Source organism: Leucopleurus acutus, assembly GCF_964270905.1.
Source record: "Leucopleurus acutus genome assembly, chromosome: 3".
Classification (NCBI taxonomy): domain Eukaryota; kingdom Metazoa; phylum Chordata; class Mammalia; order Artiodactyla; family Delphinidae; genus Leucopleurus; species Leucopleurus acutus.
This window is the reverse complement of record NC_139145.1, coordinates 85895020-85918196: the sequence shown is the minus strand read 5'-3', so window position 1 is coordinate 85918196 and position 23177 is coordinate 85895020. Positions and strand designations below refer to the sequence as shown.

At 35.2% G+C, this 23177-nt stretch overlaps 1 protein-coding gene across 1 annotated transcript in view; it reads right to left on the bottom strand.

Annotated features, from left to right (window-relative positions):
- TMEM232 (transmembrane protein 232) overlaps positions 1-23177 on the bottom strand; it is a 260737-nt gene that overhangs the window by 199129 nt on the left and 38431 nt on the right. Inside the window, 3 exon segments of the mRNA XM_082836202.1 lie at positions 8728-8861; positions 15763-15917; positions 18176-18275. Of these exon segments, the coding sequence (XP_082692328.1) occupies positions 8728-8861; positions 15763-15917; positions 18176-18275 (389 nt within the window).

Below are 23177 nucleotides of genomic sequence, written 5' to 3'. Positions count from 1 at the left end.
GTAGAGTTCCCTGTGCTATACAGTATGTTCCCATCAGTTGTCTATTTTATACATAGTATCAATAATGTATAATGTGCAAACCCCAGTCACCTAATTCCTCCCACCCCACCCCTTTCCCCCTTGGTATCCATACGTTTGTTCTCCACATCTGTATCTCTATTTCTGCTTTGCAAACAAGATCATCTATACCATTTTTCTTGATTCCACATATATGCATTATTATATGATATTCGCTTTTCTCTTTCTGACTTACTTCACTCTGTATGACACTCTCTAGGTCCATCCATGTCTCTACAAATGACCCAATTTCATTCCTTTTATGGCTGAGTAATATTCCACTGTATATATGTACCACAACTTCTTAATCTATTCCTCTGTCAATGGACATTTAGGTTGCTTCCATGTCCTGGCTACTGTAAATAGTGCTGCTATGAACATTGAGGTGCATGTGTTTTTTTGAATTATGGTCTTCTCTGGGTATATGCCCAGGAGTGGGACTGTTGGATCATATGGTAGTTCTACTTGTACTTTTTTTAGAACCTCCACACTGTTTTCCATAGTGGCTGTATCAATTTACATTCCTATGAACAATATATCAGTTGTATTCTTATACACTAACAACAAAAGGGCAGAAAGAGAAATTAAGGAAACAATCCCACTTACCATTGCAACAAAAAGAATAAAATACCTAGGAATAAACCTACATAAGGAGGTAAAAGACCTGTACTCAGAAAACTATAAGACACTGATGAAAGAAATCAAAGATGACAAAAAATGGATGGAGCGATATAACATGTTCTTGGATTGGAAGAATCAATATTGTGAAAATGACTATACTACCCAAAGCAATCTAAAGATTCAATGCCATCCCTATCAAATTACCAGTGGCATTTTTTACAGACCTAGAACAAAAAATCTTAAAATTTGGATGGAGACAGAAAAGATCCCCAACAGCCAAAGCAATCTTGAGAAAGAAAAACGGAGCTGGAGGAATCAGCCTCCCTGACTTCAGACTATACTACAAAGCTACAGTAATCAAGGCAGTATGGTACTGGCACAAAAACAGAAATATAGATCAATGGAACAGGATAGAAAGCCCAGAGATAAAACCTACGCTCCTATGGTCAACTAATCTATGACAAAGGAGGCAAAAATATATAATGGAGAAAAGACAGCCTCTTCAATAAGTGGTCTGGGAAAACTGTACAGCTTCATGTAAAAGAATGAAATTAGAACACTCCCTAACACCACACACAAAAAATAAACTCAAAATGGATTAAAGACCTGAGTGTAAGACCAGACACTATAAAACTCTTAGAGGAAAACATAGGCAGAACACTCTGACATAAAGCACAGCACAATCTTTTTTGAGCCACCTCCTAGAGTAATGAAAATAAAAACGAAAATAAACAAATGGAACCTAATGAAACTTAAAAGCTTTTGCACAGCAAAGGAAGCCATAAACAAGATGAAAGACAACCCTCAGAATGGGAGAAAATATTGCAAATGAAGCAACTAAGGATTAACCTCCAAAATATACAAGGAGCTAATACAGCTCAACATCAAAAAAACCAAACAACCCAATCCAAAAATGGGCAGAAGACCTAAACAGACATTTCACCAAAGAAGACATACAGATTGCTGACAAACACATGAAAAGATGCTCAACATCACTAATTGTCAGAGAAATGCAAATCAAAACTACAATGAGGCATCACCTCACACCGGTCAGAATGGCCATCATCAAAATATGTACAAACAATAAATGCTGGAGAGGGTGTGGAGAAAAGGAAACAATGTTGTGTTAGCTTTTAAAATTAATGTGAATCACTGCACACAGCTAAACAGTACCAGACCTGGACTGGACTTCAGCTATCCTGACTGTGGTCCAGCGTTCCTTCTCTACTTATATAAATGAACTAACATATAATAACCAGGGGCTTCATAAAAAGATATCTGTCTGCACACCACCTTATAAAGAGGTTAGAAACATCAGCATTCAGAACAGTTTTCCTAGGTTCTCCTTACTCCTCTATATATGTTTCCTCTATGACCAAATTATTATTTTAAAAGATAGAATTAAAATGTCTCCAAGTTGCAACTCTTACATAGGGTTACTTGAAACTTTCAATAGATATTTCGGAAAACACTGACAATGTCAAAAATCCACACAATCCTGGAGACTGAGAATGAAACAGATGTCACTATCTTACAGGGAATGTCCTGTAAGATATAAAGCATAGAATTGATAGAGCTGGATTAAGAACAGCAAGAAGGAGTAGCCACATGCCACTTCAAGAAACACAGCAGCCTTGTTTCCCAAAAGAAGGTTAAAAGAAAAAAAGTAAAGAAAAAATTATCTCTACTGTCTACCATGTTTTTCATAGAAATAAGTAAAGCCAATCCTTAACTTTGAGGTACTGAATTTTTAAGGAGCCAGAGAATTATCTCTATGCTTTTTATCCTCATCTGTCCATACTTATTCAGAGATAGCAACTTCAGATGACAAAAGGATGGAAAACAGTGCTTGTGGGGACATGTGTGTAGGAAAAGGGGCCACAGGGTGGGGAGGAGGAGTGCTGTAATGGGAATGCTGGAGTGCATTTTCTCCTCACAAGTTAAATAGAAAAGAATAGGGAGAATGCAGGAAGTTCCCTATGATACTGCATGTGGAGTGTTGTAGCTTTTAACCTCTGTAATGTATGCTATGAACACAAACCTCTTATTTTAAAAATGACAAGTTTATATAAATTTTCCCTAGTTCTGAGATAAGTAAAATAGAAAATGGAGAAGAGGGCCCTACATGAGATGATTTAAAAATATATTATAGGGGCCTCCCTGGTGGTGCAGTGATTGACAGTCCGCCTGAGGATGCAGGGGACATGGGTTCGTGCCCCGGTCTGGGAAGATCTCACATGCCGCGGAGCGGCTGGGCCCGTGAGCCATGGCCACTGAGCCTGCGCGTCCGGAGCTTGTGCTCCGCAACGGGAGAGGCCACAGCAGTGAGAGGCCTGTGTATAATATATATATATATACATATATATATATATATATATATATATATGTAATAGGAAGGACTAAAGAGAATATCAGTCTGAATACTAAGAGAAGATCATAACTCTGAAAGTAATTTCTTCCAGGAGCCAGAAGACATTTTTACAAGACTCTTAAGCATCTTTAATAAAGCCCAGGAAGAACAAACAACAAAGAAAAGCCTTGATACTGAGATGAAAGGTGGTATAATAAGAAAACAAGAGGGTGCAGGAAATTAAAATTACAGAAATATAATTCAAATTCATAACGAAGGAAGTGATTGCAGAAAATGACACTTGGAAGGGAACAAACTTGAACAATTCTTCAATAATTTAGAGGAAGACAACCACTGGCAAACTGAGATCCATTACTATCTAATTCCTATTGAAACAACCAAACATAAAATAAAGAAAAATAAACCCACAGTACCACAAAAAAAAGAAAGAAATTTTAAGGGTTTTAAAACTATGAAGAAAATGTAATCTAAATGAAGGCAAACCTTTCCAATGCCAAGAAGCCCAAAGTTTGATTTAAAATGTAATGCAGGCATATATGGATTTTCCACCACCATGTAAGAAAAACCCTAAGCACAGAGAGGCAGGAGTTGGGAACACATGTGAACCACGAGCAATCAATGGAAATCCTCCATGAAATGTAGCCCAGTAGCCACAGCATCTGTGCACAGCTTCACACACTGGGGGCTTCTCTCTAAGTAAAGCAGAGGATTTGCCCCAGCAGCTTCCTAAGACGGTCAGTGAGACATAAGAGGAAGCATCTATCTCCTGGCTACCAAAACACAAAGGTGTTCCTAAAAAATTCTGGATTGAAAATAAAACAGATAAAAAGGGGGCAGACTGGCTTTGAACATCTCATAATAACTAAAAGGTAGGAAACAGCATCGCAACATTTAGAGATTTAAAGAGGGGAATTAAAAATCTGTGAGCATAGAAGCCTATTTCCAGACAAAGTGTACTTAAACTTTTTAGGGGGGAAAATGGTGACAAATGTTATATTCAGCCAAGGGTCATATGTAATCAAGGCCCTGCCTAATGAAATAGGTCACCTATGTCCATGCTTAGAAATTTACTCAAGCCAGCCAAGAAAGGAATAGTATTTAACAGCTTAAGAATGGAAAATCCTAGTGTTAAATGGATGACAGTGAGTGGGAAAAATAGATACATTTTAATAAGTCAAAATTATTTTATAAATATGATCCACAAATTAAATACATATATAAACCATTCTTTAAGGAGAAGAATGAACATTTTAAGTAATGATTTAACTATAATGTTATCAGAAACTCAAGATTACATTAACAGGCTAGGGAGGGGAAAATTAGTACAAATAAATTAGTCTCAATCTTCACTGCACATGGAGAAGAAAGCAGACAGAATTTCTTTCCTGATTTTGACCATTTAGGAAAACTAGTTTAAAGAATATGTTCCTCTTGCCATTTCCTGATTTCTGACATTCAGAAGAGATGGGCTATGTGAAAATCTAGTCTTTAACCTGTCTGCTAAAAGGGTTCTTTCTCCTACACACAGAACATTCCTGGTGCACCAGGGAAGGTAGTGGGGGAGAATGAAAGGATGGAGTGTCGACAGGCCATGATGGCTGTTCAGAAGGCCTAGGTGCTCACTGATTGCCTTCTTCCAGGCACTTGGTCTGGCTGTGTGGCTAGTTGGTGGTAATTAATCCCAGTAACAGGATCCTTCTTTCAGTCTTTGTTTTTGCTCTTGTTTTTTTTGTTTGTTTGTTTGTTTTTAATCATGGCAATTTAAGAGACCCTGATTGGAGTTGCAACCCCTGTGTCATGTAAAAACAGGTCTTATTAAATAATTTTAAGATGGATAATGGTATAATCACGTTTATGTTGTAACCCTGGCAGCAGAGTATGACAGATTACTGAAGAGAAAACATAAGGCCAAGAGACCAGTTAATAAGCTACAAAAGTCATGAGACAATAAGGTCCCAACCCAAGGTGGGGACAGTGGGAGTGGAGAGCAGGGGAACTGCTCTGAAATGTAGTCAAGGTGCCCAAGTTGGTTAACTTAAGGAGAGGACACGTGTCAGGTACTGAGACAGAAATTCAGTAGGTAGGAGTTTACGAAAAAAAATCATTCAGATCTGAACTAGCAGGAAATGAAGTATTAGGGGAGATCCAGACTTTAAAAGGTGTTTTCATATTACTTACCTTATTTAAATCTCCCAAAAGCTCTTTGAGATGGCTATTACCTCTGTTTAACTGCTGAGCAGACCCTGTTCATAGGGGTCATGCGAGTCAATCAAAATTAGACAGGTAGCAAGAGATAAGACTAAAACTCAGGCCTTCTGATTTGAAGTTGAATGCTTTTTTCACTGCACCGTAAGGTAGCAAAGCATAAATTATATATTTACCCTTGATACAGACTAAATGTTTACATTTAGCTCAGAGGATTGAAGGGTCAATAAGAAATCTCGGAAATGAATCAGAAGACTGAGGACCTTCACTGACATCTCAGCTCATGAAGAGGAATTATTGATGAAAACTTTGGTCTGAAGGGTTTTGGTTAGACTATCACACAACATTATAATTACTGGGGTTCAGGGAGATAGATATTGCAGAAGGCAGTGATGTGTCCAGAAGTAAAGGCCTTGCTGCCCATACAAAGCAGCAGATTCTTTGTTCAATTTATTTCGATGCAAACACAAACACTGTATGTCTGGAAAACACTTGCAATGTCGGTATAATTTTAAATTGTCAATCTTTTTTGGAATACATTCATGGAGTGATTAAATCAGCTATTTTCTTTGGGAGATATAATTTTATATGTTATACTGCTCTCCTGAAGTGCCATGCTGCATTTCTCAGCAGTCGCACTGGCTAATAATTCAATTATTAACACAATTCATTATTTTCATGTTCAATTAGAAAGCCTTTTGCGGTGGCTTGACCTATCTCCCCAGAGCAAATGGGGCAGTTCGTAAAAGGCCAAACCACAGGGTGGAGCATTGAGAGTATGAAGCATCATATAAAATTTAACCATATTAAATGGAAATCTGCCTTACACAAGCTGCTTATCTGCGGCACAAGGCAGCTAAACTTCCAAGATAAAGGCTGGTGCGTGACACTGGGAGCGGCTCATGTATTCTCATTTTCTCTACTTCTTCACCCTATTTTATAATTTATTGTAAATAGTACATTTCCTTTCCTCAGTTTATTCCCTGTCTCTCGTCGAGCAGAGGTTGCTCTAATCCTGTGAGTCTTTCCTGGAGTCTTTTCATGGATCCTGGGCCTATTCTTTTGAAACCACTGGCTTCTGTTTCTTTCCTTTTGTGCTGTATGATCTTTATAAAGGGGGTTATAAGGAGTCAGGCAGGTACACACATGATGAATTATCTGCTGATGGATAGCATTGGAGAAGGGCAGATGAAAACCACTCACTAGTATTGGCCCAAGCACTTTTTGCCACTATTAATGAAATTTCTTTTGATCAATCAGTTGAATGGTCTCCCTCTGCATTTTAAATCTCTGATCATTTTTCTATCATGTGGTAATTTACTGATATGCATGGAAAATGAAACTGCTTACATTATTCCTATTAATAGTCACTTGGCATTGAATTTCAGGTCCTAAACCAAAGATATCTTCCACCAACTATCACAATTTTAAGGTTATCTGGTCTAGCAAATCCTAACAAAGTCTTAATTTACTATCAGGGCCTGAAGCCTCAATTTTTCTATTTAATTCTAAATATGTTCAGTTCATTTTTAAAATTTCTCACATGTACCTAATCTTAGGAGCACACAAGACCAATATTAAAGTTTTCCCATAAATGTAAAAGTATTTCTGGTTTGATTTTGATAATTACATCACAGTTTGTTTGGTTTTGCCTGGAATGATGACTTCTTGAAAACTGTATAGGCTGTCACATAAATTAAATACTTTTAAAAAGAAAAATTAATTTTTTAAAATTTGATATAATGTTATCATTATAACTAACAGAAAATTTGACTAATAGAGAAGTTAGTCAAATTGCTAACTTAAAAAGATAAATTTTTAATGTCAACAGGTTATTTTTGTTTACTAGAGTCATCTCTTAAAAAAAAAGTCAAATTCTTTTCCTAAAAAAACAGTAAATAAAACTTTAAAAAAGAGAAAAAAAATAGTAAATATAAGAAATACAATCAAAACTATTTGGCAGTGCTCTTTTAAACAATTACCTTTTCCAGTCTATTATGAACAGTCACTGTGTTTCACCATTTTTTTCCATTTACTCCTCTGTTCATTCAGCATTGTCTAAACACTGACTTTCCCTCCCATGCTTGATTTCCACAATGTCCTCCCAGAAAAAGAAGTCAGGATTCAGTGACAAGATGCCTTTAAGCAGTTACCTCCTTAATAATGAAGCCAGAATGAAAGCGGGATGATATACCAAAAAGAATGGTACGCTGGACCTTGAAATCTGGTTCCAGTCACCAGTAAGCCTAATAAACTTGGCCTCAGTTTCTTCATTTGTAAAGTAAGAATAATCCTGTATTATCCCTAAAACCCCTAAATCTATTAAATACTAAGTTTAAAAAAAAACCTATCAAAGAGAAATAATTGAAAAATTAAATTAAATCAAGTTTGATGCAACACAGTAAAAATGAAAATTGGTTAAAGAAACAATTTCTTGACTTTCAGAATTAGATATTCTTAATCAGCCACTTTTACTATCTCAGCAGTTATCTAAACATGTTTATTTGGTAATTATTAGAATACCTTGAAAATAAACTGACAAAGTCATGCAATATTTACTTTTATATGTTGAAATATAATTTGCTATTTTTAAATCAAGTTAGAGTCTTCCAAGATTCTAAATTAGGCTATTTCAAGGGAATTAGACATGCTCTAAGCCATTCTCCAGAAATCTTTACTTGATCTAGAATCCCCAAAATATCCAAATGAAACTGGAAAACAGCTTTTGTCCAGAAGAAATATACCAGATTCTTAGAATTTACATATACAAATCGGTTGTGCAGAGTGGGCTTGCCAGAGGCTTAAAAACTGGAAGTAATTTTAAGAAAAACATATGAATTTTCAACTTGCTATAGCACAACATATTATTGTTATTGTTAGTAGTGGAAAAGGAATTCAAATCTCTGATCATCCTCAAATATTGCAAAGGGATATCCTCTGATCAATTTCCTCAGAAATACTCCTTTAAAATTCTTCTTTCCTCCATTAACCCATGCCCTCTTTTGTAGTAATTTAAGACTTCTTTTTCCCTTTTCAAATTAACATATGTATAGGAGGAAATTAACACTTATCAGTCATTTCTCTTCTACTTTACAAATAAGGCATAAAGAAACAGAATCTTAGTATATTTCCTCCAAGGATAATAAGCTGTACTTCATTGTTGTTTAACAACTTGGAAAATAAAAGATGTTTTAAATGTGGGAATGAAGTTTCAATAGCAAATTTCCTTTAATAAAGACAAACAACGCAATACAAGCATGCTCATCTAGCCCAAAAAAAAAAAGATAAGAAAAATTTATTGATGAAATGAACTAATACAAAATATATAAATTGCCCTTGCCTTTGGAACTGAGATTATAAATTTTTTTCATAGTCAACTAAGGTGTGATTAACATTTAAGCACAAATGTTATTTAACATTTAAACACAAAGGTTTCCCCATGAGTTACTTTGGATTTATAGGATCCCTCTTACCAGTGTTTCTCTTGAAGCTGTGTTTTATGAAAGATGAGATGTTCAAGCACCTTATTCAACTGGGGACTATTCTTCTGAACACAAGTCCAGGCAGCAACACAGTGCCAGAGAGGGTGGTTAATTTCATATCCTTCCTGATTAAGTTGCAAATGTTCCTGTAAATAAAATATATCTGAGAAAGAGTTCTTTGACTTGAATAAACATGAAAATAAATTTTAAATGCATATTTTTTCTACACCATGTTACACCAAGTAGAGCAATTTAAATACATTTTTGTAAGTATATATAGTTAATCTGAACTTAATTCTTAATATATTCTCACATGGATCCCTTGTGTTCAATAAAATTTTACTTAAATACATTTTTACTTAAATACATTTTTGTAAGTATTACTTACAAAATATATTACTTACATACATTTTTGTAAGTATATATAGTTAATATACTTAAATACATTTTTGTAAGTATATATATATATATATATATATTTTATCTATTTATTTATTTTGGCTGCGCTGGTCTTTGCAGGATTTTTAGTTGCAGCATGCAGACTTAGTTGAGGCATGTGGGATCTAGTTCCCTTACCAGGGATCAAACCCGGACCCCCAGCATTGGGAGCGCAGAGTCTTACCCACTGGGCCACCAGGGAAGTCCCAGTATATATTTACTTAAATACATTTACATAAATACTTTTTGTAAGTATATTTACTTAAATACATTTTTGTAAGTATATATAGTTAATCTGAACTTAATTCTTAATATATTCTCACATGGATCCCTTGTGTTCAATGACATCAGTTCCACAATGTGACAAAAATCCTGTATCTGCTAAGGGACAACTATTAGACACAATTGTGCTTCTTAAAACCTATATGACTTAGTTCTCCCTGACACCTGGGGGAGGGAAGAGGGGAAAGTTTGAACAATGATCAAACAGCAAATTGGGTTTTAAAATGTGGATTTTCACTTTAAGGACCAAAATATTGCCTAGCTGGATGTGGTCAATGTCTGCAAAGTAACTATTTTAAAAGGCTACAAAATCAGAAAACAAATGGGCTATTTGTTTTTTTTCTTAGAGTGCTTCCTAACAGTTTCATAGACTTAACTGATCTGCTAAAGTAACTGGTACAAAGAAACTTGATTTTATTTTTTGACACAGCACTCCCATTGAATTTTTGTCAACAGTAAAGATTCAAATACACATCCTGTGATATGTACTCAAATTACTAATTTAGTTGATATATTATTCTTTTATGCTCAAAAGAAACACTACGAGATTCCAAAGGATTTTACCATTCTCATTTACTATACAAAATAACGTCAAGACTATACTTAAAGAAAGTTTTCATGTTGAGTACTCTTAAGAGAGAAAGCCAGAAGTTCATATATAAATTTTAAACTAAGTTTAAAATTTTAAACTTAGTTTTAAGTTTCTAGTCAACTGCTTATTTAAGTCTCACAGATGTGTATTGATTTACATTATGTCAGGAACACAGACGCTGGCAATAAAGGCAGGAGTAAGATAAAGTCTTTGCACAAGGCTACCGACTCGGGAAAAATCATCCACAAAAGCAAATGGAAACCAGTCAGTGTTTAGAATGTTATAATTTCCCAAAAAAACACTTTATTCTAAAATAATGTAAGACATCAGACTGAGACGTGCAGACTTCAGTATATGTACATATTTCATCTAAATAACTCAGTTTTCTGCTTTGTGGTAGAGTCTCCCCCAAAAGTGGAACCCATATAAATGAAATTCTTTTCTCCAACTGCTCTAGCAGTCTGAGCCTGGATGCCTGACATCCCTCATGTTGCAAACATTCTGAATACATATATAGATAGATATGTTTTGAAACTTGTGGATGGCTTGACTAATTAATTTAAAACAATCAATACTTTGTTTTTTTTTTTAAATCATGTGTTGTGCATTGCATGGCTAGAGACCATTCAGTGAGGTCAAAAATTCTCGTTAACAAACTTATACACCATCACCAGAGAAAATTCCCAAAAGCCTTTGGTAAAGAAATGATCAGGATTTAGATAATGAAGAATATTTAAGCTTGATTTTTAATTTTATATGATACCATTTTTACTTATCACTGAAAAAGAAAAAAGAAGCCTCTGACTTCCGGAACTGATTTGACATCAATAGTACTACAAGCTGGTCTGGCGCTCACAGTCAGGTCATTTTGTTCTCCTGCTGGATATAAACTCACGGAATATCAACCTCAGACAATATTGCTCTGATAAATACACAAAGCCACTTGATATTTTTGTTTCTAAGCACAGACAAAAAGTCACTGTGTCACCCACAAAATACCCAATCAGAATTGCCCCTACTTTCTGGCAGCATCAAATCTAAAGAGAATCCCTGCTTCTTTAGAGCCTCCCCCAAATCACCCAACCAAAGTCCAAATCCTATAATAGATTTATGCTAGCACCCTCTAACTGAGACATCACATAGTCCTCTGGGTGTGTGTTCTCTCTCTGCAACAAATAATAAAACCAGTTTTCCCAACTGCATGTGTGCTCCTGAAGGGTCTTTGAACCCGCCACACCTGGGAATTTTCCAAATAAGTGCGGTTTCTCTCTTATCCTTATGCATTATATCCTTGTATATTTCAAGTATTTGCATGGAAATTCTGCTAAAGTTTCTTCCCTGCTTTTTACTGTTTTCAAAAGAAAAAATGTATTTGCCTAACTAGAATGAATTAATATAATAATGATGATGACGTGATTTAATACAATCATCACATACATCATCAGTGTAGCAGACCAAGAGGAAGCAATGCTCTGAGAACTATTAGGTGGTGTAGAGTTCTTTGCCTTTACACTAAATCAGTCCCACCCAAGGTGTGGTTGGCAGATACATCCCCTCTGCAAACTGTTAACTAGAGTACAGAAATAAAGAATATATATTTAGAAACTTTTACAAAATTTGAGTTAATTTTCTTTTCAGTCTAGTAAAAAAATTAATGCCTATGTATTTATTTCTTTTTAATATTTTACTATTATTGTAGTTTTAAAAGTATCAGTCTGTGACGGTCTGGAAAATTCCTTAAAAAATTGTAGAGGGATTTTTACCCTCTACACAGTTTGAAAAGCACCGAGCACTGCATTAAATTACTACCAGAGAACTAGAACTTACTTTTCCCCTTCCATCTTTTTGGTGTGTGTGTGTGGGTGCTTTATGACCACTTCCTATAGTTCTTTCATCTCCCCCACTTGCTGCCCAGCTTTGGGCTATGCTGGTTTGCAAACTGGCCCCCATACATGGAGAACAAGGTTGGGGAAGACCTGAGAAAGAGGCAGGCCACTCCAGATTGGCAGGTGGCAGTTCAACAAGCAAGGAAACTTACACAGGAGGTTTCTCTTCGGCAGCTGCAAGAGAGAAGATCTCCACACCTGCCCTCCAGAATCTTAAGGTTTATGTAGTTGCTTTAACCAGGTTCAATCACCTATACCATCCAAATGGTCTCAGCAACACATTACGGTCTCAAGGCTGCATCCTTGGAATGAGCTCCCACTGTGGAAACAGTGGGCAGAGCGTACATTCTAAAGACAGAAAGCCCACCTACCAAAGTGTTGCCAATCTGCTGTTGGCTGAGAACTCAGATAACCCTATCTTCTTGAATTTTGTGCAAATCTGAGAAGCTCTGAGTGTCTGACCAGGATCTCTTTGATAACAAAACTGAACTCTGAAGCATGGGCTCTATTGTGGCCGCTCGAAGACAGCTTTTTGAGTTTCATCCTTGTTTTCAGTTATTTGGGGGATAGCTGACATTGCCATGATAGGACCCCTCAACACAAATATATTACCTGAATAACAGGGCATGAATCATAGGAAAATGCTCCTAATTTTAAAGAGCCTGTGTCTCAGTCTAACCCAATTCCTAGAAACCATCTATAATTACAGTACAGCATAAAATGTCCCAAATTTAGATAGTGCCTTTAGCTTACTGAGTACTGTACTTAAAGCACTAAAGGATGAGACTGCTAATACATTTGAATGTAAATCCTTTATGTTTCCTAGTTTTCAGAAAACTATTTGTACAATACTTTAGGATGGATGCAACTATTTAGTAAACGGTCTACTGCATTTTTGTTGAATTTGAATCTACCTACTCCAAAGAACCATGTTATTATTATAATGTGACAAGTGTGCTTAACAAATTCAGCTTTGCTAGTGAGCAAAGGACAGAGTGGAAAACCCAATCCAATGTTAAGGCTCTGCAATTCACAGAGCCAATTACAGTGTACCATTTGTCAAAGTCAATGGAAACAGCTTGAAAGAACATTAAAAGGAGAAATGGGTCCCAGCAGCAGGGAAAGGAGATTTCCTATTCTTATACAGAACCAACACCCATATTGTGTGTATCCTAATGCCTATATCGTACAGAATTCCTCCTTTAAAACAATTTTATAATAGCACTTTGAAAACAAATTATGTTTCTACTTCAATGCTTATAATATATTAAAAATAAAGTATTTTACAGTGGCCAAAATATGCTGTCATGGACCCTTTAGCATTACTGAAGGATACGAACTGTAGGAATAAACCCACAAATCCTCTACTGTAGCATATGAATAATAAAGGGAGAGAGGATGAATACAGGTATATCTTTTATAGTCCCAGTTTTCTCTCTTCTTCACCCTTACTTCTCCCAGAAGTTGAGACAGATGGGTACTGAATGGGTAAATACTCAGCTGAACTAGCGAGCCTGGCTTAGATTAAACTGTACTGGAGAAAATGGACTGAAACTGGAGGACAACAGTAAAATATGCCATCCACCACTGAATCAGCTGAACCAGCCATTTTCAGCAGCACTGTGGCTACACTACCTTTTATATTCTTTATATTATGGGGTAATGGGAGTAGACAAAGGAGGGCAATAAGTCTGAGAGGCTAAATTGTTATAATCCCGTCATAGAATCTCATGTATGGAGGTGAAATAGAACTTAAAAAGACTGAAACTATGCCCCTTTGTTCTAAAAAGTGGAAAAAAGCACAGAGACTTAGTGACTTGTCCCATTATAAGCAGATATATTCTTTTCATGTGTTGACATTCTTGCCTCTTTCACTTCAAACCAAGGTAGATCTTAACTGTATAGAAGCAGTGAACTTCCATTTCCTTGCTGTATATGTGCACCAAGAGTGACAAAAACAGATTGATTCAAGGAGAAGCAGAATTAACGCTGAAAGTTGCCGGCCTCACAGGTGGAACACTCATGTTGCCAAGATTTCACAGGATCTTATTTGTTTAAAGGAAAAACACTCAAATCATCACTATATTAAGCACAATTAACTACACACAGTTAAGCACAATTAGTCAGCATAAGCATGTCCTTAGATAAGAATTATTACATTCAGCTGCCTAAGTTAAAGTGAGTTCCTAAGTATATTTTTCAATAATTATTATTTATGTTTGCATGGCTCTTAATAATTTATAAGGCACATGCTTTTTTGCAATCTTCACAACAACTCTGTAGATTAGTTAGGGCAAGTATGACGAGGATGATGATAATGATTGTGGTCGTGGTGGTGTCTTTTTATTTTTTGAAGTTATTGCTTCACTTCATATATATATATATATATATATATATTTTTTTTTTTTTTTTTTTTTGCTGCACCACGCAGCATGTAGAATCTTAGTTCCCCAACCAGGGATCAAACCTGTGCCCTCTGCAGTGGAAGCGTGGATTCTTAACCACTGGACCACCAGGGAAGTACCCAATGGTATCTTTTTAAAGATAAGCAAATGGGGATTTGGAGAGCTTAATGGACCTACTCTGGATCACAAAGTCAATTGGTGAACAGGCCCTTCCTCTTGAAAGTCAGTGCTTTTTCTATTGCTCAGTATCTTAGGTTATATATTTATTGTCAAAACATTTTTGAAACTTTAAAACGAGATCCTTTTTATGCATGAAGCAATGTGTGTTCATTAGTAAGCATAACCAAATGGTTCAAATGGCTTAGTATACATCACTCGTTATATAAATGGCTTACCAAGTTATGAGCCAAAAAGAAAACACTAACTCCTAGAAAGAACACAAATAGATGTGGTTAAATGTTCCTCCTTATAGACTTAAATTTTAGATAGTTGTGGAAAGGGCCCAAGGGAAGCACAGGGAAACTGTGAGGCAGCTCACAGGCAAAATTATTTTGAAAAAGAATTTTCCTTAAATTTCCTTAGTTGTTCCAACTAGCATCATATTAAATGCATTTTTCTCCTTTTTAAGAAATTATTAGAAAAACAACATTTCTATTTATAAATTATAAAATAATAAGTATATATAACAAAAAATAAAAGAATCAAGGTTTTGAAGTGTTCACTGCTTTCTTTTGGAATATATGTGAGAAAAGGAAATAAAGGCATTACAAGCCCCAAAGATTGAAGTTTGACTTTTGAAGTACATCAGGCTATAAGGTATATGAACACTGGAGTTCTGTTTGTATAATCATAGCTTATTACATACCAAGGAATTATATATAATTGGGACAGATAGTTTTCTCTAATGTTGATCATTAATATCTAAGTTAGAAATTAAAAGATTTGTCATATACCAGGTATTACTTTCTCAATTTTGAACCATTAAAAAAATTTCAGTTGATTTTAATAGCATATTAAATGTTATTACATATGACTCATGGAAGCATAAAAATATTACACTTGCTCTCATTAACAGCCTGTACTTTACACACTCTCCCTTTAATAAAAATGTAATATCTTAAAATGTTCATTTAAAAATCAATCTAAATTATGTTGCAATTTTTAATTAATCAGCTGAGATGGAATCGATAAGGAAGAAGGTATTATGGCATTACTCCATTTAAAGTAGTAGTGGTGGATACTGATGCCCCACTACTGACCCTACTAACTACTGTCCAGGAAATGTGCACATGACTTTAATGTCTGTGCTGTTCACTCCTCCCCTGCAGCTAAATTCATCTTCAGCCATGTTACCGAATTAGCAAGCATGATTATTTAAGCATAGTAATCTGATCTGATTTGTCATGCACTAGGATATACTCACCATCTCAGAATCTACATTCTTGTCTTCCACACGGCTAAAAATTGATTGAGAAAGGAGTTCTCTTTTACATACAATTTCCATGATTTTCAGAATACACTGCACATTTGAAAAAATGTTTGGATACTTGCAATATAATTCTCCAGAGAAAGAAAGTGTTATTGTAAGAAAAATAATTTGTGAGAAATATTTCATTAACATCTCACACTGCATTTCATTTGTCTTTTAGTTATTAAAATATAATTAAATTCAGTACCCAAGAGGCTGAAACTGCTGTATATTTCCCCATCTATTGAAGATTAATAATGTTATGTATGACCCCTGGTGGTATAATAGAAAACTACAAGGTAAATAATTCATGCATAAGAGTTTATATAATTCAGAACAGCAATTTCATAATGGTTGAATGCCCAATTAAGTATAGTTACTACACAACAATCCCTGGAAACTTCCAGCTGAAAATAAATCAAGTCAGAATAGATACTATTCATAATGGATAATCTGATATTGTAATCAATGTCATTGCTTTTAAACCAACATTCTCCAATTTAATTCTTTTCAAGATGTCATTGTTGTTGATTTTTAAAAATATATAGTTTAACAACAGCAACAATTATGTCATTTAACATAAGACTATGTGGTATTTAACAGAACCATCTCTGTGCTGTTCTTTTTACAAACTTTTAAACAATCTTTGAGTTTTAGTCCACCGACACAATGGAAAAATTAGTAATAAACACTCTTCTATTGGATGGCTGTATGGGTAGGTAGTAGCAGTAACTAATAGCCTCAGGTAGGAATCCACCTGTTGCTGAACATGTAGCCTCAGTAGGGCTCCACTTAACAGCATGTGATAAGAGGGCAATATCTAGGATTTTATCCTTATATGAAACAAAATGTTGGTGTTCTTGCGATATATCAACAATAACAAGCCAGTGTAAGAACTTGAGGTTTTATACAAATAATCTTTCAAAACATATTTGCCACCACTACCTGAATATTTGATGAATCACTATGCTGAACACTGTGAGGAGTTAAAAGAGATTTATAATGTAATAAAGAAAGCAAAACAAGTGATACGGTAGACACAAACTCCTATGTCAATCTACAGCCATGCCTTGGTTTCAGACCCTACCAAAACTTGCAGCCAAAACATTTGCACTATTACCTTCTACTCCCCTCCTCTATGGCTTTTCCCATCAAATATTACTCCCTTTCTTGCATCTTGAGTCTCTTGATTTCTTATCCTACAACGTATTAATCTTCTCTTTTGACCTTGTTTTTTCATCCAAACTATTGACATATTTCTCCTTCCTTTCATAGCTAAGCTTTTTAAAACAGTTCACCACCTTTGTCTTATGCTTAAATTTTCCCATCACTCTGTTTACCTCCAATCTGAACTTTGCTTCTACTCGGTAATGCTCCCAAGAACAATGACTTTCTGACTTCAGAAACCCATCACCCGTCTCAGACTTCCTATTGTTTAATGATTTTACAGCTCTTGATAATGTTGATCTTCTTGCCTCACCTCTTTGGCTTTCTATATCATCACTCCCTCTTTTTTCTACTAATTCTTCTCTACTGGTTGATGTCTGTTACTCCAATAATCTATTAAATGTTTATGTCCCCCAAGACTCTACTACTAGAATAAATTTCTCCCCACCACCACCTCCCATTCCCAGGTTATCTCATCCACGTTAACAGTGATGACTGTCAAATGATCCATGTTGATACCCATGAAATAAGTGATTCCCAGGCTTCACTTATTTCCCTAGTTCCAAACCTCTGTTTCCAACTGGGTATATACACCTGAGTGACCTTCAAATTCAGTATGTCCAAATGTTTCTCCAAAATCTTCTCAGTTTAGAGCACCATTATCTTGACCTTATTAGTCAATATGTAAAATTTAAGATTCATCCTGAATTTGTCACTTTCCCTTATATATAGCTTAGATCCAAGGGATCACCAAGTTCAGTGTTTCTTATCTCCTAAACACTTTTCAAAACTATTTTACTCTATCCATCCCCATTTTAGAAGTTCATACCTTTAACATCTCTTGCCTGTACGAACGTCATAGCTAATGGACCCCCTGAGTCCACTCTCTCCTTACTCCAGTCCAGCAACTACATCACCACTAGGGTTACCTTACTAAAATATGAATTTAACTTTCTTGAAATCCAGTGAGTTAGATATTACAGATAAGAAAACTGAGCCACGGACAAGTTCATATGCTTAGTTAAGTAGGAAATTTAAAAGTAAAACCCAAGCAGTCTCACCCAGAAGCTGTGCTCTTCAGTACTGCACCCATTATCTTTCACGAAAAATAAAATACAGCCTATACTCTTTATAGTGATAGTCTGAGCTTCTCAAAATAACATAAAATATTTATAAATGTAGAAAATAAAAGACAGTCTACCATATAAATATGGTTGAAACCTAAGTAAATGTTGTTTAAAACTTTTCAGGTGACCATGAAGGAAATATATAAAAAGTCGTAAGAAGACCAAATAGCCAATCTGTCAAAAAAGAAAGAAAAAAGCATTTTTGTGTTGCATCAATAAATGTTTAAAAACCATAAGGAAAATAAACCATTTTATCATTACATTTGCTTTTGATGAGACAATTTCAAATTCATTTGTGATTGTATGCTTTTGAAATAACTTTAAAACATTTGTATCAAGGTTAAAATACTGGTTCAGAAAAAAAAATTCATAAATCTTCTCTCCATTACATATAATGACCAATACTGAATACTATTTTGTTCTATGTCCTTTAGAACAGTATTTTTCAAATTGCAAATCATGCCCCTTAAGTGAGTCATGAAATCAATAGAAAGGGGATTTTTAAGTAAAATAAAAGAGTATCATAGTACATTGCACAGTGCCTTTTCTCAGTATATAGATGAATGTGGATTGCAATAGTTTTGAGAAATATTCTGCCTGTGCATAGTATGTTGTACTGAAGTCCCCATTCCCTCATGAAAACACACACACACACACACACACAATGTCATTACTAAATACACACTTTCATATCGTACTTCCGTGAAGTTTAAAATACATGTATAGTTAAAACTGTTTTACATAGACAACAGAAAATTAAATATCTGCAAAAATATATAAGATTTCACAGAAAATGAGAAAAAAAACCACACACTATAGAAATAAATGGAATGTAAATGCCTAAATTGCTAAATCATAAGATTACGGAAAAGGACCAAATAATAATAATAACTACCATTATATCACTATCAAGATATACATATATGCAAATCCTCTTAACATCTTAACAATAGTGCAGGGTATTATTAGAGCTACATGTAAAAAAATAAAATTAAATTCAAAAGATGATTCTACCAAGTCTCAGTGCTTCACCCAAGACTATTAAGCAAATAAGTAGCATTACTGGAATCCAAACCCAGGACTGTGTGTTTTGTATCAAAAGACATGAACTTTCTATTACAGCAGTGATTTCCAAATATTTTTCTCAAAATCTTCTATCATTAAAATAAATTCTAAGAATGCACCATGAATATTTGTAAATACATCCATAAATTATAAACATGTACCATTTATTGACTTTTAAAAATAAATAAAAATAAAATGTTTATGTCATGCCAAGGGATCTCTTTGTATAAAGCACTTTGATATAGTACTATGCTTCTCCAAGAGACTGAAGTTAGATGAGCAGGAAGTGGAGATCAACAGATCATTTAAAAGAATATTGCAATACTCTAAGAGAGAATATTAAAGTTGGAAATAATAAATTCATCAGAGGAAGAATAATTTAAGATTTTGCAAGGGATCAGATAAGGATATTGAAAGCAATACTTTAAAATTTTAAAGTGGGTCTGAAGAGAAAAATACATAATCAACATATCAGTTTGCAAAACTGCTGTATTATACACCAATTTGGTCATGAGTTTCACTTTATCCAGAAGTGAAACTCTATACAACTATGCTTGGAAAAATGGTTTTAAAAGCTTTCATCTGTAATATTCTGAAAAACCAGATTTTTGTTGAAAAGTCTGCCAGTCTTTATCTCTGAGGAATTCTGGAACTTTCTATGCATCTGTCCTTATGTTTCATTTGTGTACATACTCTCTCTGTAGGTTGACAACTTAAGCTTTGCCTCCTAGAGTAAATTTCTGCTTGTCAGTTTCTTTCCCTGCTACCCTGTCTTTTCTTCCTTTATTCTTTCACCCCCTTCTTTCCTTCTCTTTTCATCTTTTCTTATCTTCATTTCTCTGTTATCTAACCGTGAAATAGAAATGCTGAATAATATTTATTATGTATTACATTGTAATAGTTAGTGATGTGTTTTATGTTCTTTATAGAAGATTGAAGAACACTGTTTATATTCCTATCTAAAATATATTAAACTGGGCTTCCCTGGTGGCGCAGTGGTCAGGAGTCCGCCTGCCAATGCAGGGGACGCGGGTTCGAGCACTGGTCCGGGAGAATCCCACATGCTGTGGAGCAACTAAGCCCGTGCACCACAACAACTGAGCCTGTGCTCTAGAGGATGCGTGCCACAATTACCGAAGCCCGCGTGCCTAGAGCCCATGCTCCACAACAAGAGAAGCCACTGCAATGAGAAACCCACACACGCTGCAACCAAGAGTAGCCCCCGCTCACCACTAGAGAAAGCCCGCGCACAGCAACGAAGACCCAACGCAGCCAAAAATAAATTAATTAATAAAAAATAAAATAAAATATATTAAACCTACTGTTGCTTATATATTATTCCTATACTTTAATAAGTAGACATCAGTAGTTAAGATTCTACACTCAGAGGAAAACAATGAGGAAAGAATGCACACAAAATTGGAAAGTAAGTAATATTAGGGAATCAGGTATTTCTGGCTCTTCCCAACCCTGAGCTACATACTTCTTTGTGAAAAGAGAAACAAAATGGTGTGTATTAAGATGAGTAATGCCTTTATGGCAATACCATTAAATACACCATTCTCTCAACAAGAAAAGATCAAAAGGGAAGTTTCCAACTGACGGTTAGATACATAATGAAATTCCTACAAAGACAAGCAGGATAATTGAAATGGCTTCTTGCCTGAAATCAAAGGCACTTATAAAGCATGCTGATTTCTACTAGCTAATTTATATTATCTAGAACAATAAAAAGTAAGCATTAAAATTAGTAAATCTGAGAGCCAAGGTAAGTGAGTAGAATCATAGCTGAGAGTCCACTGGACTGTGGGTTTCAAAATCTTCTCTGCTGAGATCTTGGGTAATTCACTTAGACTCTCAATGCCTACTAGTCTGTGGAATGGTGGATAATAATAGCACCTACCTTTTAGGACTTTTGCAAAGATTAAATAAGTTATTATGTCTAATATAGCTAAAGCACTGATCATTGTGCAATGCAAATAGTCTAAACATCCAGATGAGAGGATACAGGCATCTTTTTAAAATTCAATGAATCCATGGTATACGTAAATTATAAGCAATATGTGCAATGGCAAAAACTTTATTTTATAGCCATTTTTTTCGCTGGCAGAAATATAAAAGGCAAGAAATGGAAAAAGGTCAGTAAAGGGGCTGAGAAGGAAAGGAAAGAAAAGCCACTTTCTCTATGTTTTTCCACTCCACTCTTTTTCCATCATAAACTAATATACCCATCTTTTTGTATTATATATAAATTCGAAATCCCCAAATAATTATATAAATATAAGCTCTTAAATATCGCCATAATGAACAGTTTGGGAAATAAAGAGGAAAGAAGAAAAAGACATTATAATTTTACTTGTCTCTTTGCCTCCTGTTCTTCTAGCAAAGCATCAGTTCTTTGCATGTTCAATTTCTGTTATGTGTTCTCTGTATCCTGCCTGGTGTCCATAAGTCTTTTACCCCCAAACATATCAGAGAAGATCCAGACCTAATTTATAAGGTCTGAAATACATATCTTCCAAAACTGCCGTGGCTGACTCATGAATATCTTCATGCTCATTTTCTAACAGTTCATAAACAAAATTAAATAAGGAGAAAATATATTTTTGCAAATAATACCATACTTAATTTCAAATGATATATATACACGTATGTCAACTGAGATATATACATATGTATATATTTCTTTATTCTTAAAATTATTCTTCTTGCTTTTCTTTGCAATAAAACTATTAGTTAAGCTAAATTTCTTTGACTAATAATAAATTTTGCAGCAGGCAACCTTGATCATCACAGGAAGTAGAACCATATGTCTTCTAGGACCTTATGAAACATGAGCTACATAAACATGGTTTCCCACCTTATGGCTCTAAAATGACATAGAATACTGAGAGAACAACTCATCTTCTCAAATCGGGCAACAATGTAAGAATTATCAGTCAGCATTTTTAAATGGAAAAGTGGCATTTAGCAATCCTTAAAATAGAGAGGAGAACATTTCTCCAAAGAAGATATACAAATTGCCAACAAACACATGAAAGGATGCTCAACATCACTAATCATTAGAGAAATGCAAATCAAAACTACAATGAGGTATCACCTCACACCGGTCAGAATGGCCATCATCAAAAAATCTACAAACAATAAATGCTGGAGAGGGTGTGGAGAAAAAGGAACCCTCTTGCACTGTTGGTGGGAATGTAAATTGATACAGCCACTGTGGAGAACAGTATGGAGGTTCCTTAAAAAAACTAAAAATAGAACTACCATACAACCCAGCATTCCCACTACTGGGCATATACCCTGAGAAAACCATAATTCAAAAAGAGTCATGTACCACAATGTTCATTGCAACTGTATTTACAATAGTCAGGACATGGAAGCAACCTAAGTGTCCACCAACAGATGAATGGATAAAGAAGATGTAGCACATATATACAATGGAATATTACTCAGCCTTAAAAAGAAACGATTTGTAGTGAGGTGGATGGACCTAGAGTCTGTCATACAGAGTGAAGTAAGTCAGAAAGAGAAAAACAAATACCGTATGCTAACACATATATATGGAATCAAAAAAAAAAAAGTTCTGAAGAACCTAGGGGCAGGACAGGAATAAAGACACAGGTGTAGAGAATGGACTTGACAACACAGGGAGGGGGAAGGGTAAGCTGGGATGAAGTGAGAGCATGGCATTGACATATATACACTGCCAAATGTAAAATAGATAGCTAGTGGAAAGCAGCCACATAGCACAGGGAGATCAGCTCGGTGCTTTGTGACCACCTAGAGGGGTGGGATAGGGAGGGTGGGAGGGAGATGCAAGAGGGAGGGGATATGGGGATATATGTATAGCTGATTCACTTTGTTATAAAGCAGAAACTAACACACCATGGTAAAGCAATTATACTCCAATAAAGATGTTAAAAAAAAATAGAGAGAGGAGGCCTTTCTCGCCTTCTGAGATGGCCCACACTCTGTCTGTGGAGTGTGTTTCTCTCTAAATAAATCCAC